This window comes from Crinia signifera, chromosome 2 (assembly GCF_055691185.1).
Source record: "Crinia signifera chromosome 2, ASM5569118v1, whole genome shotgun sequence".
NCBI lineage: Eukaryota > Metazoa > Chordata > Amphibia > Anura > Myobatrachidae > Crinia > Crinia signifera.
In genome coordinates, this window is record NC_139218.1 from 163,214,624 (window position 1) to 163,228,789 (window position 14,166).

Genomic DNA, 14,166 nt, shown 5'->3' on the forward strand with positions numbered 1-14,166 from the left:
ATTAGAGTACATTTTTTTTAATTTATAAGCCATAAAAAACAAAAAAAATAACAACTTTAACAAAGATAGTCCTACAGTTCACCTAAAAAAGATGCCGAGGGAAAAATGGTGAACTGCTGTAAAAAAAGAAACCAGCAGGACTCGCAATTTGTGCATTGAATACACTTTTGGAGAGAGACACTAAAATCCCCATTGAACAGAAATGGTGAGAAGTGAAGGGTGAACTGAGTTAGCTTCGCAAAATATTTTTGGAGAAGCAACAGAGCTGAATAGAGGGAAGCACAAAATAGGAGAGAAAAGTTCACCACTCTCCAAAAAACATGCACTCTCACCGTTTTTTACAGCGACATAGGAGCATTGAATACATGCCATTCTCTCTCTCTCTCTCTCTCTCTCTCTCTATATCTATATCTATATCTATAAATATAGATAAATATATATATATATATATATATAACAAGGGGTTTTCAAAACGTCACTCAGCAGAATAAAGAAACAAAGTTTTTGGTGCAGGGTCCAATATAGTAGATAGAAGAAGCACTTACCCAACCTTGCAGAGGGAAAGGAGACAGACCAGCACTCAATGGCATGTATTCAATGCTCCTATGTCGCTGTAAAAAACGGTGAGAGTGCATGTTTTTTGGAGAGTGGTGAACTTTTCTCTCCTATTTTGTGCTTCCCTCTATTCAGCTCTGTTGCTTCTCCAAAAATATTTTGCGAAGCTAACTCAGTTCACCCTTCACTTCTCACCATTTCTGTTCAATGGGGATTTTAGTGTCTCTCTCCAAAAGTGTATTCAATGCACAAATTGCGAGTCCTGCTGGTTTCTTTTTTTACAGCAGTTCACCATTTTTCCCTCGGCATCTTTTTTAGGTGAACTGTAGGACTATCTTTGTTAAAGTTGTTATTTTTTTTGTTTTTTATGGCTTATTAATTAAAAAAAATGTACTCTAATGTATTTATTGCAAGTGCCATAATGCTGTACTTCTATATTAATTTATTTGGAATTAATAAGTTATTTTAATGGTATCCAATAAGAAATCAGTAATGCTCCTAGTTAGACCCCCCTAACATAAAACAGCATGCAGCAGGCAGGGAAGCTCAGGGAGACCCCACCTAATATAAAACCACAATTTAGGGGTGTATTAAAAAAAAAAAAAACTAAACCAAAGCCCCCAAAAAGGCATTTAAAAAAATGCTAACAATTACAAAATAAATAAAATAAAAACCCAGGGCACTGAAAGGCCAAAGCACAACACAATAATAAGAATAAATGAGGACAAAATACACAGCACCAGTCTGCAGCCACAAACCCAATTAAAATTGTCACACAGCCATGTGTTGTAATAAAAACAATGCACAAAACACTAACCTTAAACCTGTTCAGAAGCCAAAATCCACAGATCCCCCGAACACACTGCTCAAACACAAGTCTGCACACCTCACATGGAGAGCAGGAGAAACCTGATCTCTCCTGCTACAGCTCACCCTTTTCCCCTCGCATAATTATGCAGAGTTCGCAAAAAGGGATGGTGAGCTGCAGAAGCGTTGAATAAGGAGACAGACAGAAAGGAGGAGATGATTAAAAGTGGTGAGTGCTTCAGCGAGGTCACGGTGACATGCACGAGCGAACAGTGAGCCTGACTCGCAAAAAGCATTGAATACATGCCAATGAAGATATGAAAAAAATATGTGTATTGAGGTTGTATCACAGCATAGTAACAACAGGTTATTACAATATATCAGGGGTCAGCTGTGATTTTGTAATAACCTGTTGTTACTATGCTGTGATACAACCTCAATACACATATTTTTTTCATATCTTCATTCAGTGCTGGTCTGTCTCCTTTCCCTCTGCAAGGTTGGGTAAGTGCTTCTTCTTTATCTATCTATCTATCTATCTATCTATCTATCTATCTATCTATCTATCTATCTATCTATCTATATATATATATATATATATATATAAAACATATTCTATAATAATAATAATAATAATGTTTTTAATTTCAACTTTCTTCCTTTTATAGATGGAGTACATCGCATCACAGCACAGTGCATATTGCAAGTGGCTATTATTACTGATGAAATGCTCTCACACAGTATCACCTTACGTCTAGGTGGAGTGTCACAATATAACTTTCTTTCCCCACTCCTGCCACAATTTATCCATGCAGTGGCTCATGTTCTTTCTATACCATCACCTGGTGTTGTCATCTTTAGCATCCGTGACGACTCTGAGGTGTTGTCATTAACCTTAGGCTCTACCACAAATGGACAAATTCTGAACGTCAGTCTCTTGGTGAGTATTTTTATTTTTAATATGGCCATTGTTGGGTTTTCCAAATGATACAAACCACAGCCTTGTTTATATGTGCTAGCTAGCTTCCATAATATATTACCTCAATTATTCAAAGACTTCTCTTTAAAAAAAAAAAATATATATATATAGCAAATCTTTGAATCTTTATGGTTCAGATTTGAAAATACATAATTCAGCCAACATCTGAAAGGCAGAAACCAGTACACATTTGGAAGAAGCATGGTCACGCGTAAAGGGGTGTAACTACATCCCCTTCCCGAATTTGTACCCGGGCACTTTCTGGTATTTTTATAGCATGATGTTAAGCTAAATACATACACAGACACATGCTTACTGTATATAAGGTGTATATATACTGTAGATATATGTATTATATATATATATATATATATATATATATATATATATATATATATATATATATATATATATATATATATATATATATATAGAGAGAGAGAGAGATAGAGAGATAATATCTGTTTTAGCTTGTTATTTTAGTATAATAGATTCTTCTCCGTTATTTGCGGTGGAAAGTACCTCCTCATGCAGGTGCTGTGTTACACAGCGGAGCGGCAGTCAGACACCGCTATATATATATATATATATATATATATATATCACTGCATAGACCGAGATCCCTAACTGGAAATTTTGCTGAAGCATTTCAAGCCTTCCTATGGGCTCCCCACTACATTGGAACACATGAGAGCCTGACCACAGGTCACAAAAAACGGTACAATCGGTACTGGGGTATGTAGCTGGTACAGACCGTTAAAAAATGGTACTGTACCAGCTGAAACAGTACAGTTGGAGGGTATGATGATTGATTAGAGTTACATACATCTATTATATTTGAAAGTTGATTTGAAATAATTGGTCGAAATTAGTTTTTCACATTTTTTGGGGTCAACATGTACTTTGGACATTCAAGTAGTTTACTGTGTCGCTCAGCATGGCTTTTTGGTACTTATGTAATATCTGGGCGCCCGATTTTTTCATTGTATGCCTTAACTTAAGGCACACAATCAGATGCGATGGACCCGATTTTTTACTTAACATGTATTCCGCGTCCCCTCACAGGGCTCGCCACGCTTCGGGCTCGGTGGCTCGCTGTGCTCGCCACACTATATAAAATCAACTCCATGCCCACTTGGATAGTGGGGGTATGAACAGGGTGGGTATACAATAAAAAATGGGGTCTGGGGGCATTTAGCATTGGAGCCAATGTAAATTCGGGTCTCAGGGACCATTTAACATTGGATCCAATGTAAAAATCGGGTCCATCGCATTGCATGCGATTTGGACGCATGCGATGCGATCGACCCGATTTTTCCGACCCGATAAAAAAATCGGGCGCCCAGATAATACATAAGTACCGGCTTTTTTTCACTCACCATGCTTCCAAATCATAGTCCACTAGGATGGTAGAGTATGAAAAAGTAAAAAAAAGAAAATGAAAGAAATTGTGAAAAAACCTTGTTGACCTTATCAAGTGTGGACCAGATCCCATTTTAGCTATAGCAGCACAGCTAGTACTTTATTAATTTCACTGATATCACAATGGCTCTGGCAAATCATGGGGTATTATTATGTCCCTGAATCGCAATTTGCAACAATTTAAAATATGGAGAATATTTCTCAAAGCTTGGAGAGAAATATATTGTGAGATAGCTCAAGTATACTGTACCAATCAGCTTCTAACCGGTCATTTTTTGGTTGTACTTTAACTCTCGCCACTTTTTCGCTTTGATCAATCTCCCCCTTATTGGTCTACGTGCAGGCTTTCCAATATCCAACTATGCATGAATTGATCTTTATTTCTGGAGGGTTTCTCATAGTGTAAAATAACTTTTTAAACATTGATCCTTGTAATACATTTGAGTACAAAATTCATTATATTGCCAATATGATGCACATTTGGGTGAAAAAGATGTTCAGCACAAGCAGAATCGTACAGGCCTTTTCATAATGAGAAGGGCAGCACTAGTGTATAAATACACATCTGTAGAGGGATACGCTACACTAGGTTGACCACTAAAGGTTGACATTGCTAAGGTCGACATGGGCGGAAGGTTGACACAAGCATAAGGTCGACAATGGGAAGGTCGACAGTGAAAAGGTGGAAATTTAATTTTTTAAGTGGTTTTTTTGAGCCGACATGTGCTGACAGGCGGCATTTCATACCCTACTATCCACTAGGACGTGTAGGGAGAATATAATAGTGCCCGAAGCAATGGGTCGCAGTACACTGATAACTGGTGTCCATGTCATCTTACGTCGAAATTCGGTTAAAAAAAATTGTGACAAACTCACGTTGGCCTTCCCATTGTCTACCCAATGCTTGGGTTGACCTTACGATCCTGTCGACCATAGCCATGTCGACCTATTTCATGTGTTGACCTAAGCCCCGTCCACCTTTAGTGGTCGACCCTCATAAAGTCCACACTAGGAACCATACCATCTGTAGTCATAAATGCTTAAGAATATTTTTTAGGAATTAGCAGTACATAAATTATTTTTATTTTTTTCCCTATGGTGATTAAATTGTTGCTCTGATCTGGCTTACCTTGGAAGCACCCAGGTCGGGTTTTGCTGTTTCTGCAAACAGAATTGTTGACGCCGACATCTAGCGGTGGGGGCCCACACAACAATTTAATTGCCCCTATATGATACTGAGCAGAAGATAAAGATACTGATAATATATGTGAATGGGCAATATATTAATTCAAATGTTGCAGTTTATCAGCAGTATACCTGTGGGTGTAGTCCACGCAGGGCTCGCTGCGCTCGCCACGCTATATAAAATCAACTCCATGCCCACTTGTATAGTGGGGGTATGAACAGGACCATTTAACATTGAATCCTATGGGGAAATGCATCGCATCGCATGGTTGCATGCGATGTGATGCAATGCGATGCGATTTTTCCTACCCGATCATAAAATCGGGCGCCCAGTTATTACACAAGTACCGCCAATCTTTAGACCTTACCGAAATGTAGAAAGCCAAAACATAAATAATTGCTCTTATGCAATTATGTCACACAAATAAATATGACCAATGCACTATTTAAATAACAATAATAGCAATGTATAAATTTAATATAGCAAATTTTAGAATTGGGCCTTCTGTTCCTAAATGAACCCATGTGCCCTTTTTACCAGTGTTATTTATTTCGTATTGAGTCTACTTTATTGTGCAATTGAAAAATGTAATGTGTTTATTTTCAAATGCAGGTACAAGGCCCTGAAGGAGCATATCTTCCATCCGAGACATTACGTGAGCTTTTGTATCTGAACCGCACATTGTTGGCTACATTGGCACAGCAGAATGTGTTACCTTTTGATGATAATGTGTGTCTCCGTGAGCCCTGCCCTAACTACATGTTGTGTGTGTCTGCCTTACAATTCGATAGTTCTGCTCCCTTTTTAGCCTCCGATACTTTATTGTTCCGTCCCATTTTGCCTGTGGGAGGGCTGCGCTGCCGATGTCCAACAGGTTTTGCTGGTGATTATTGTGAAACGGAGGTAGACTTATGTTACACAGAGCCATGTGGACAACATGGCATCTGCCAGAGTCATGAAGGTGGATACACTTGTCAGTGCCAAGATGATTATACAGGTAAGTAAAAGCTAATAGTGGCTAATTCAGCAGGCTTTTTAAGTGTGAAATTAAAAAGGGAAATATGCATGGATATATAATACACATTATAATTATATGTTAACAAATGTTAATTTGTAAAAAAAAAATAGTTCCTCTTTTATTCTATCTGGGAAGCACTGACACTGGGATATGATGGAGGCCGATGCATAAGCACTAAAATAATAAATTGACAGAAACTCCCCTTCCCTTAAATGGGAAACCGTCGTTAGGTCGACACTATTAAGGTCGACCACTGAATGTCGACACAAACAAAAGGTTGACATGCCTAATGTTTACAGGGTCAAATGGTCAACACAAGCATTAGGTCGACATTGGGAAGGTCGGCAGTCAAAAGATCGACATGGGGGTTTTCTTTTTTTTTTTGACCTTTTGCCTCTGTCGACCTAAGACGTACTTTGTGTTTTTTATTGTGTTGTTTTCTTTTTTTTAATGGTCGACCGTCACAAAGTCGACAGGTTCTAAAGGTAGACATTGAAAAGGTCGACAGGGTCAAAAGGTCGACAGGGTCAAAAGGAGGACATCCAAAAGGTCGACATGGAAAAAGGTCGGCATGAGGTTTTAATGTTTTTAGGGTGTCTATGTCAACATAAGTGTACCGCGTCCCCTCGCTGCTCTTGCCATGCCTCGGGCTCCCCATAGGTTGTCAATTCACTCGCTGAAAATGGACTCTAGTAACTACAGACACCAGTAGTAGTAGTCCATTCTTTCTTCCAGGGACCAAATGCCCTTAAACTGGGAATCTAGAACCAATGCACCACAGCCCTTGAAACTGGTGTCTGTAGTTACTAGAGTACATTTTCATCGAGTGAATTGACAACCTATGGAAACAGGTCCGTACAGATACAGTTGGACAATGCCATGGTTTTGGCATATATGAACAAACAAGTAGGGACCAGGAATCCTGTGGCTATGGCGAGAGTAGCCAGATTATGGTGATTTTTACAGGCCATGTTGGCCATTTTTATACCAGGGGAGTTGTTCCTACCTATTCAACCTGATTGTGGAGAAATGGGGTCTACCAGAGGTAGACCTCATGGTATCCAGGATCAAAAGAAAGCTTCCGAACTATGGGCCTGATTCAGACCTGGTCTCTGGGCTGCGAGTGTTCTTAGCCTAGCGATAGGTAAACACAGCCTAGCCGAAGCCCACGCCCCCGCGCATTTCCCCGCCCCTGTGCACAGCTGCAAACGCATATGCAGATATGCTCACTGGGAAAATTATTTACCATTAAGGAAGTCCGGACTCACTCACGGATTGTCCTTCGTCTCTTGTCCCTTAGGGGTCAGATGTCGGCTTTACTCTTCAACGGGCTCCATTTTATCCACTTGACAATGTGGAATTAAGGTGGTTAATGTGGAAAGTAGCTTTTCTTTTGACAATTACCTCAGCTTGAAGACTTTGAGTTGACCGTATTGTCAGCTTACTTCACTCTTTTGATTTTTCATATGGACCAAATGGTTCTTCGTACTCAGCCATGCTGTATTTTCTTCTTAAGGTGGTTTCAAGATTTCACCTAAATCAGGAGATTGTATTTCCAGTCTTGCATCCTTCTGATCCAGAGAGTCTTTGGTTTCTAGATATGGTATGAGCACTAAGAATATATATGGACTAGCAAGCCTGCCCGAAGCAAATGCTTTGAAAGCTAGTCTGCTACCTTGTGATTGCCTCTGTGTTTGTGCATGTGTGAGAGAAAGAGATGTAGTTTCACTCATTGCCAACAGATTTTCGGTTTGTTTCAGAGACACACAAACGGACACTAGAGGATTAACCCGGCAGGATTAAATCTTGACTTTGAAGTAAAATGGTTTCTTTGAGAGTTCCATCTATGGGCCCCATTCCTCTATTTTATTTGGTTGGCAGTTTTGTTTGTGGCCATATCCCCCCTTGTTTTGAACAGTCGATTTTAACCTTATCCCTCAAATTTCATGAAAATATAATATGATAGTATTATTTATTATTATTGATGTGGTCTTCTGTATTAAAATGTATATTTTGTATAATACGTATTATTGTCCTTTTGCTATTATAAACATCAAGCACCGGTTTACGGATCAGCGGTGTGGGTTTCACTAGTCTGATCATCATACTTTCGCATTAATGGTATGCGTCCCACTGCAATGTAATGCACACTGCGAACACCCCGCTTCTGGGTAAATTGTTGAATGGCATTCCGTACATATGGAACGCATATTGAATCACATAGATCACGTGATTTCTGGGCCGGAATACCTGCGGCGGAGAAAAATAAATCCCCATCTCTCTTAAAAGTCTCATAAGTACCGTACGCTTTATATATGGTGGCGGTTGAGATAAGGTGGCAGTGGAAGTGTTTTTACTTCTTGTGTATTGTAGTTATCACCTTTTTGTTCTGAAACAGAATGTGGGTTGATTTCCGGCGGAATTTGGTGCGTTCGGAGGAACACATGCCACGATTATATGTTATTTGTTGTGTATTTTAAATTGTAATTAATTTATGATTATGTAAATAGGATAACTCCACTGGGATGTTCATTACCATTCTAAGCTTTTGAATTTTTAGTGTTTTTAATTAATTTAAATCAGAGTTTTGAGTTATTTACTGCCTGGATACACCATAAGACGGAGGTCCTATATTAACCTTTGGTATATGAGGAGGACCAGTTAGAGACTGTTTGTCAGATCTTGAAAAAGACCCCTATTGTCGAAAAGCGTTGGTTTTTAACCCTTTGAGTGCCAAGTGAAGTAGTCAAAATAGGTGTGAAAATTGCCAAGCAAACATTTTTTTTATACATCATAATGACCTGTAATATTTACCTTACATAGGAAATATGCTCTTTTTTTACACAACAATTATATTTGAATTTATATAACAAATATGAGAAATGTGGGCATTTTAAGCGGATATATCACAGAGATGTTAGCACTCAAAGGGTTAAGCTTCTAAGGAAGCAGTCTACACAACCTCAGTAGAGTTATTCATAGTGAGCTGTACCCGGGCTTTTTTTATTCCAACTTCCCATAATAATTTCCACTTGTTATTTCCATCTTTTTGTGACTTATAAATTTTACTACTTTGGCTACTAATAAATACACATATTTACCATATCCATACGTTGTATGGTTTATGGGCCAACACACCTACCTAAATGAAAGTGCTACAGGAGGAAACACTGTAGGACCATGTAAGCACACTTGTGAGCACATAATAGATACCTTGATGTGTTTATTAACCCCTTCCTGACGCAGCATGTTTTTGCCTTCCTGACAGAGCCCTTTTTTTCAAATCTGACATGTATCACTTAAGTGGGGATAACTTTTTTTTGCTTTTACTTATCCCAGTGATTTTGAGATTGTTTTCTCGTGACACATTGTACTTCAAGTTAGTGGTAAATTTGGGTCGATACAGTCTGTGTTTTTTTGTGAAAAATGCCAAAATGTCGTAAAAAAATGGAAAATTTAGCAATTTTCAAAATGTTAAATTTTCTGCTTGTGAGACAAATAATCATACCACTCAAAATAGTTAATAACTAACATAGACCATATGTCTACTTTATGTTTCCATCATTATTTAAACATCCTTTTAATTTTTTTGGACACTAGGAGGCTTAAAATATGAATAGCAAATTCTCAAATTTTCAAGAAAATTTCAAACACTGATTTTTTTAGGGACCAGTTCAGTTCTGATGTGACTTTGAGGGACTTGTATGTGAGACACCCCCATAAATGATGCCATTTCAAAAACTGCACCCCTCACAGTATTCAAAACAGCATTTTGGAAGTTTGTTAACCCTTTAGGTGTTTCACAGGAATTAAAACAAAGTGTAGGTGAAATTTCAAAATTTCATTTTTTTTGCAGATTTTCAATTTTAATACATTTTTCTAAGGAACACAGTAGAATTTACTAGAGAAATGTGACTAAAAATTGATCCCCCCAATTCTTTTGTTTTCATAAATATCCTATATGTGGCCCTAGTGTGCACGTTGACCAAACCACAGGCTTCATAATAGAAGGAGCACCTACTTGATTTTGGAGCCTCCTTTTTATGAGATTATTTTTTAGGCACCATGTAGGTTTCTAGGCACCATAAGATGCTAAAAGTTAGGAACCCCCCCACAAGTGACCCCATTTTGCAAACTACACCCCCTCAGGGAATTCATCTAGGGGTATAGTGTACATTTCAAACCCCCAGGGGTTTCACCAATTTTGATACAACTGGGCTGTGCAAATGAAAAATTACATTTTTTACACAAAAATGCAGTTCTGGCTCAAAATTTTTCATTTTCACAAGGAATGAAGGAGACAAAGCACCCCAAAATCTGTGCCCCAATTTCTCCCGAGTACGGCAATGCCTCACATGTGACCAAAAAATACCATTTGGGTGCATGGCAGGACTCAGAAGGGAAGGAGTGATTTTTGGATTTTGCAGCACAGATTCTGGTGGAATGTTGGTGGGTGCTATGTCGCATTAGCAAGACCCCCGAAGCACCAATACAGTGGAACCCCCCCACAAGTGACCCCATTTTGCAAACTACACCCCTCAGGGAATTCAACTAGGGGTATAGTGTACATTTCAAACCCCCAGGGGTTTCACCAATTGTGGTACAACTGGGCAGTGAAAATGAAAAATTAAATTTTTTACACAAAAATGCAGTTCTGGCTCAAAATTTTTCATTTTCACAAGGAATGAAGGAGACAAAGCACCCCAAAATCTGTGCCCCAATTTCTCCCGAGTACGGCAATGCCTCATGTGTGACCAAAAAATGGCAGGACTCAGAAGGGAAGGAGTGATATTTGGATTTTGCAGCACAGATTCTGGTGGAATGTTAGTGGGTGCTATGTCGCATTAGCAAGACCCCCGAAGCACCAATACAGTGGAACCCCCCCACAAGTGACCCCATTTTGCAAACTACACCCCTCAGGGAATTCATCTAGGGGTATAGTGTACATTTCAAACCCCCAGGGGTTTCACCAATTTTGATACAACTGGGCTGTGCAAATGAAAAATTAAATTTTTTACACAAAAATGCAGTTCTGGCTCAAAATTTTTCATTTTCACAAGGAATGAAGGAGACAAAGCACCCCAAAATCTGTGCCCCAATTTTTCCCGAGTACGGCAATGCCTCATGTGTGACCAAAAAATGGCAGGACTCAGAAGGGAAGGAGTGATATTTGGATTTTGCAGCACAGATTCTGGTGGAATGTTGGTGGGTGCTATGTCGCATTAGCAAGACCCCCGAAGCACCAATACAGTGGAACCCCCCCACAAGTGACCCCATTTTGCAAACTACACCCCTCAGGGAATTCAGCTAGGGGTATAGTGTACATTTCAAACCCCCAGGGGTTTCACCAATTTTGATACAACTGGGCTGTGCAAATGAAAAATTAAATTTTTTACACAAAAATGCAGTTCTGGCTCAAAATTTTTCATTTTCATAAGGTATGAAGGAGAAAAAGCACCCCAAAATCTGTGCCCCAATTTTTCCCAAGTATGGCAATGCCTCATATGTGACCAAAAAATACCAGTTGGGTGCATGGCAGGACTCAGAAGGGAAGGAGTGATTTTTGGATTTTGCAGCTCAGATTCTGGTGGAATGAATGGTGGGTGCTATGTGGCATTAGCAAGACCCCAGGGTATATATAAAAAAAAAAAACCTGCACCCCCAAAAAGTTGCTGATCAGTTAATTTATACTGATCAGCACAAAAGGGGGGGGCAGCAGTCAGTTGCACAGGCAGCACAACCTTTGGTGCAACTGACAGGTATATATATTAAAAAAAAAAAAAAAAAAAAAAGTTACTGATCAGCACAAAAGGGGTTTAGCAGACACAAAATATAGCACTCTCTATCACTCTCTGTCACTATCTGTCACTATCTCTCACGATCTGTGACTCTATGACACTGCAGCAGCAGGACACAGGAAGTCACAAGATCCAGGAAGCATCCAGCTGCTGGCAGCACGCTAACAGCGGTGATCAGCGGTGATCAGGTAAGTATCAGGCAAGGTTCAGGTATGTATAGCACGACAGAGTGGCCGGTGACCGCTCTGCACGCAATTCCAGACCGGAATGGCGTCTGCAGCGCAGTCACCGTTAGTTTAAATCACGCGCCATGGCTGTGATTGGTCCGTCGGTCCGACGGACCAATCACAGCCTTGGGGGCAGGTGGGGTGAGGTGTGGTCATCACCGGTGACCCCCTCACACCCGGCGGTGATTGATCCCTGTGTTACCGAGTGTCTGATTCGCGTCTGATTCGCCGGTAACACAGGAAAACGCTGCGATTGGTTGTTCACATTGAACAGCCAATCGCAGCGATCGCCGACGGGGCATAATGAAGATGTTTTTTGCCAAATCTGGTCTTTCTATTTAGGCTTATGAATGATTTAGACATCGTCCCTCTGTCACCGCGTCCCTAGACGCGGTGACAGTTTAAAGTCATGACGTATATATACGTCATGTGTCGGGAAGTACATCCCGGCCATGACGTACATATACGTCAAATGTCGGGAAGGGGTTAATTGTTTGATGAATGTAAGTTTCATGTAAGCATCCGTGATGTATGTATGTGTGTGTGTGTATATATATATATATAAGTATGCAAGGCGGCGGCACTCACTCACAACAAATAAACTGAGGGTACTCTTTACCTAGAACGGCGCCCATCGGGGTGATCGCGGGATCGCGGGCAGTACATAAACGGCCGCGACGCGATGCCCGCGATCACCGCGATTTTCCCATAGGGAACAATGTTAAAAAGTCAGATTGACCGCGATTTTGCATTCAATGCCTCAATGCCTGCGATTTTACCATAGGAATCAATGTTAAATGGGCTACAGAGCCCAAATAGGCTCAATTAACCCTTAAATGTCACCCCAATTTTTTGACGCCACCCCACGATCCACGCCAACCCGAAGCGTGGCGAGCGCAGCGAGCCCGCGAGGGGCGGCGGTACGCGTCCTCCGACCTTTTCATGCCCTACTATCCACGTCGGCGTGGAGTTGAGAATAGAATAGTGTGGCGAGCGCAGCGAGCGGACGCGGATACCTTCACAGTTATACGCGTCCCCTCGCGGACTTCACAGGTGTCCGTGGCGACGCCGACACCTGTGAAGCCCGCGAAGGGACGCGTTTACCTGTGAAGGTATCCGCGTCCCCTCGCGGGGCTCGCTGCGCTCGCCACGCTTCGGGCACGGTGGCTCGCTGCGCTCGCCACACTATTCTATTCTCAACTCCACGCCGACGTGGATAGTAGGGCATGAAAAGGTCAGAGGACGCGTACCGCCGCCCCTCGCGGGCTCGCTGCGCTCGCCACGCTTCGGGTTGGCGTGGATCGTGGGGTGGCGTAAAAAAATTGGGGTGACATTTAAGGGTTAATTGGGTCTATTTGGGCTCTGTAGCCCATTTAACATTGATTCCTATGGGAAAATCGCGGGCATTGAGGCATTTAACATTAAAATCGCGATCAATTAGGCTTTTTAACATTGTTCCCTATGGGAAAATCGCGGTGATCGCGGGTACACGATTTTGATGTACCCGCGATTTACCCGCGATGCCCGCGATTTTTTACCCCCGACGCCCACGATTCTGATCGCGGGCGCCGTTCTAGGTAAAGAGTACCAAACTGAGTCCACTCAGTAATTCATATAAACGTTTTCGGTTTACTTAACCGTCATCATATCTGATGACGGTTAAGTAAACCGAAAACGTTTATATGAATTACTGAGTGGACTCAGTTTATTTGTTGTGAGTGAGTGCCGCCGCCTTGCATACTTATATTTGAACTATTCGTGTTCTGGGAAGGCACCGCAAATATTGGACTTTATATACAACAATTGGAGTGCCGAGACCAATTTATTGGTATATATATATATATATATATATATATATATATATATATATATATATATATATATATACATTGTAGGGGCTCTGCACACACTAAATTAACTGATAATAAATAGTGGAGATTTTCATGAATTGATCAATGCATTTAAGCCTGCAGCCCCCTTCACGGGACCCCACTTTTCTGCAGGTCCTAACACTATCGCTGAAAATTGCAATACACATAGCTATCACATCAATGTTTGATTCCAGGCATGCTATCTGGTCTGAAGCTCACAGCACGCTTTGCTTTTATAGGTGAGCAGCTACCAACACACCTGTCACTAATCATCTAGGGAAATGGTTAACATAAGCTATGGAA

The 14,166-nt window shown here is 40.7% G+C and overlaps 1 protein-coding gene across 3 annotated transcripts in view; it reads left to right on the forward strand.

Annotated features, from left to right (window-relative positions):
- Positions 1–14,166, forward strand: part of LOC146060192 (cadherin EGF LAG seven-pass G-type receptor 2-like) — a 264,989-nt gene that overhangs the window by 23,635 nt on the left and 227,188 nt on the right. For all 3 annotated transcript variants that reach the window (XM_083173157.1, XM_083173156.1, XM_083173155.1), the window contains exons 2-3: positions 2,031–2,302; positions 5,562–5,946. In XM_083173157.1, the coding sequence (XP_083029283.1) occupies positions 2,031–2,302; positions 5,562–5,946 (657 nt within the window). The remainder of the gene's footprint in view (positions 1–2,030; positions 2,303–5,561; positions 5,947–14,166) is intronic.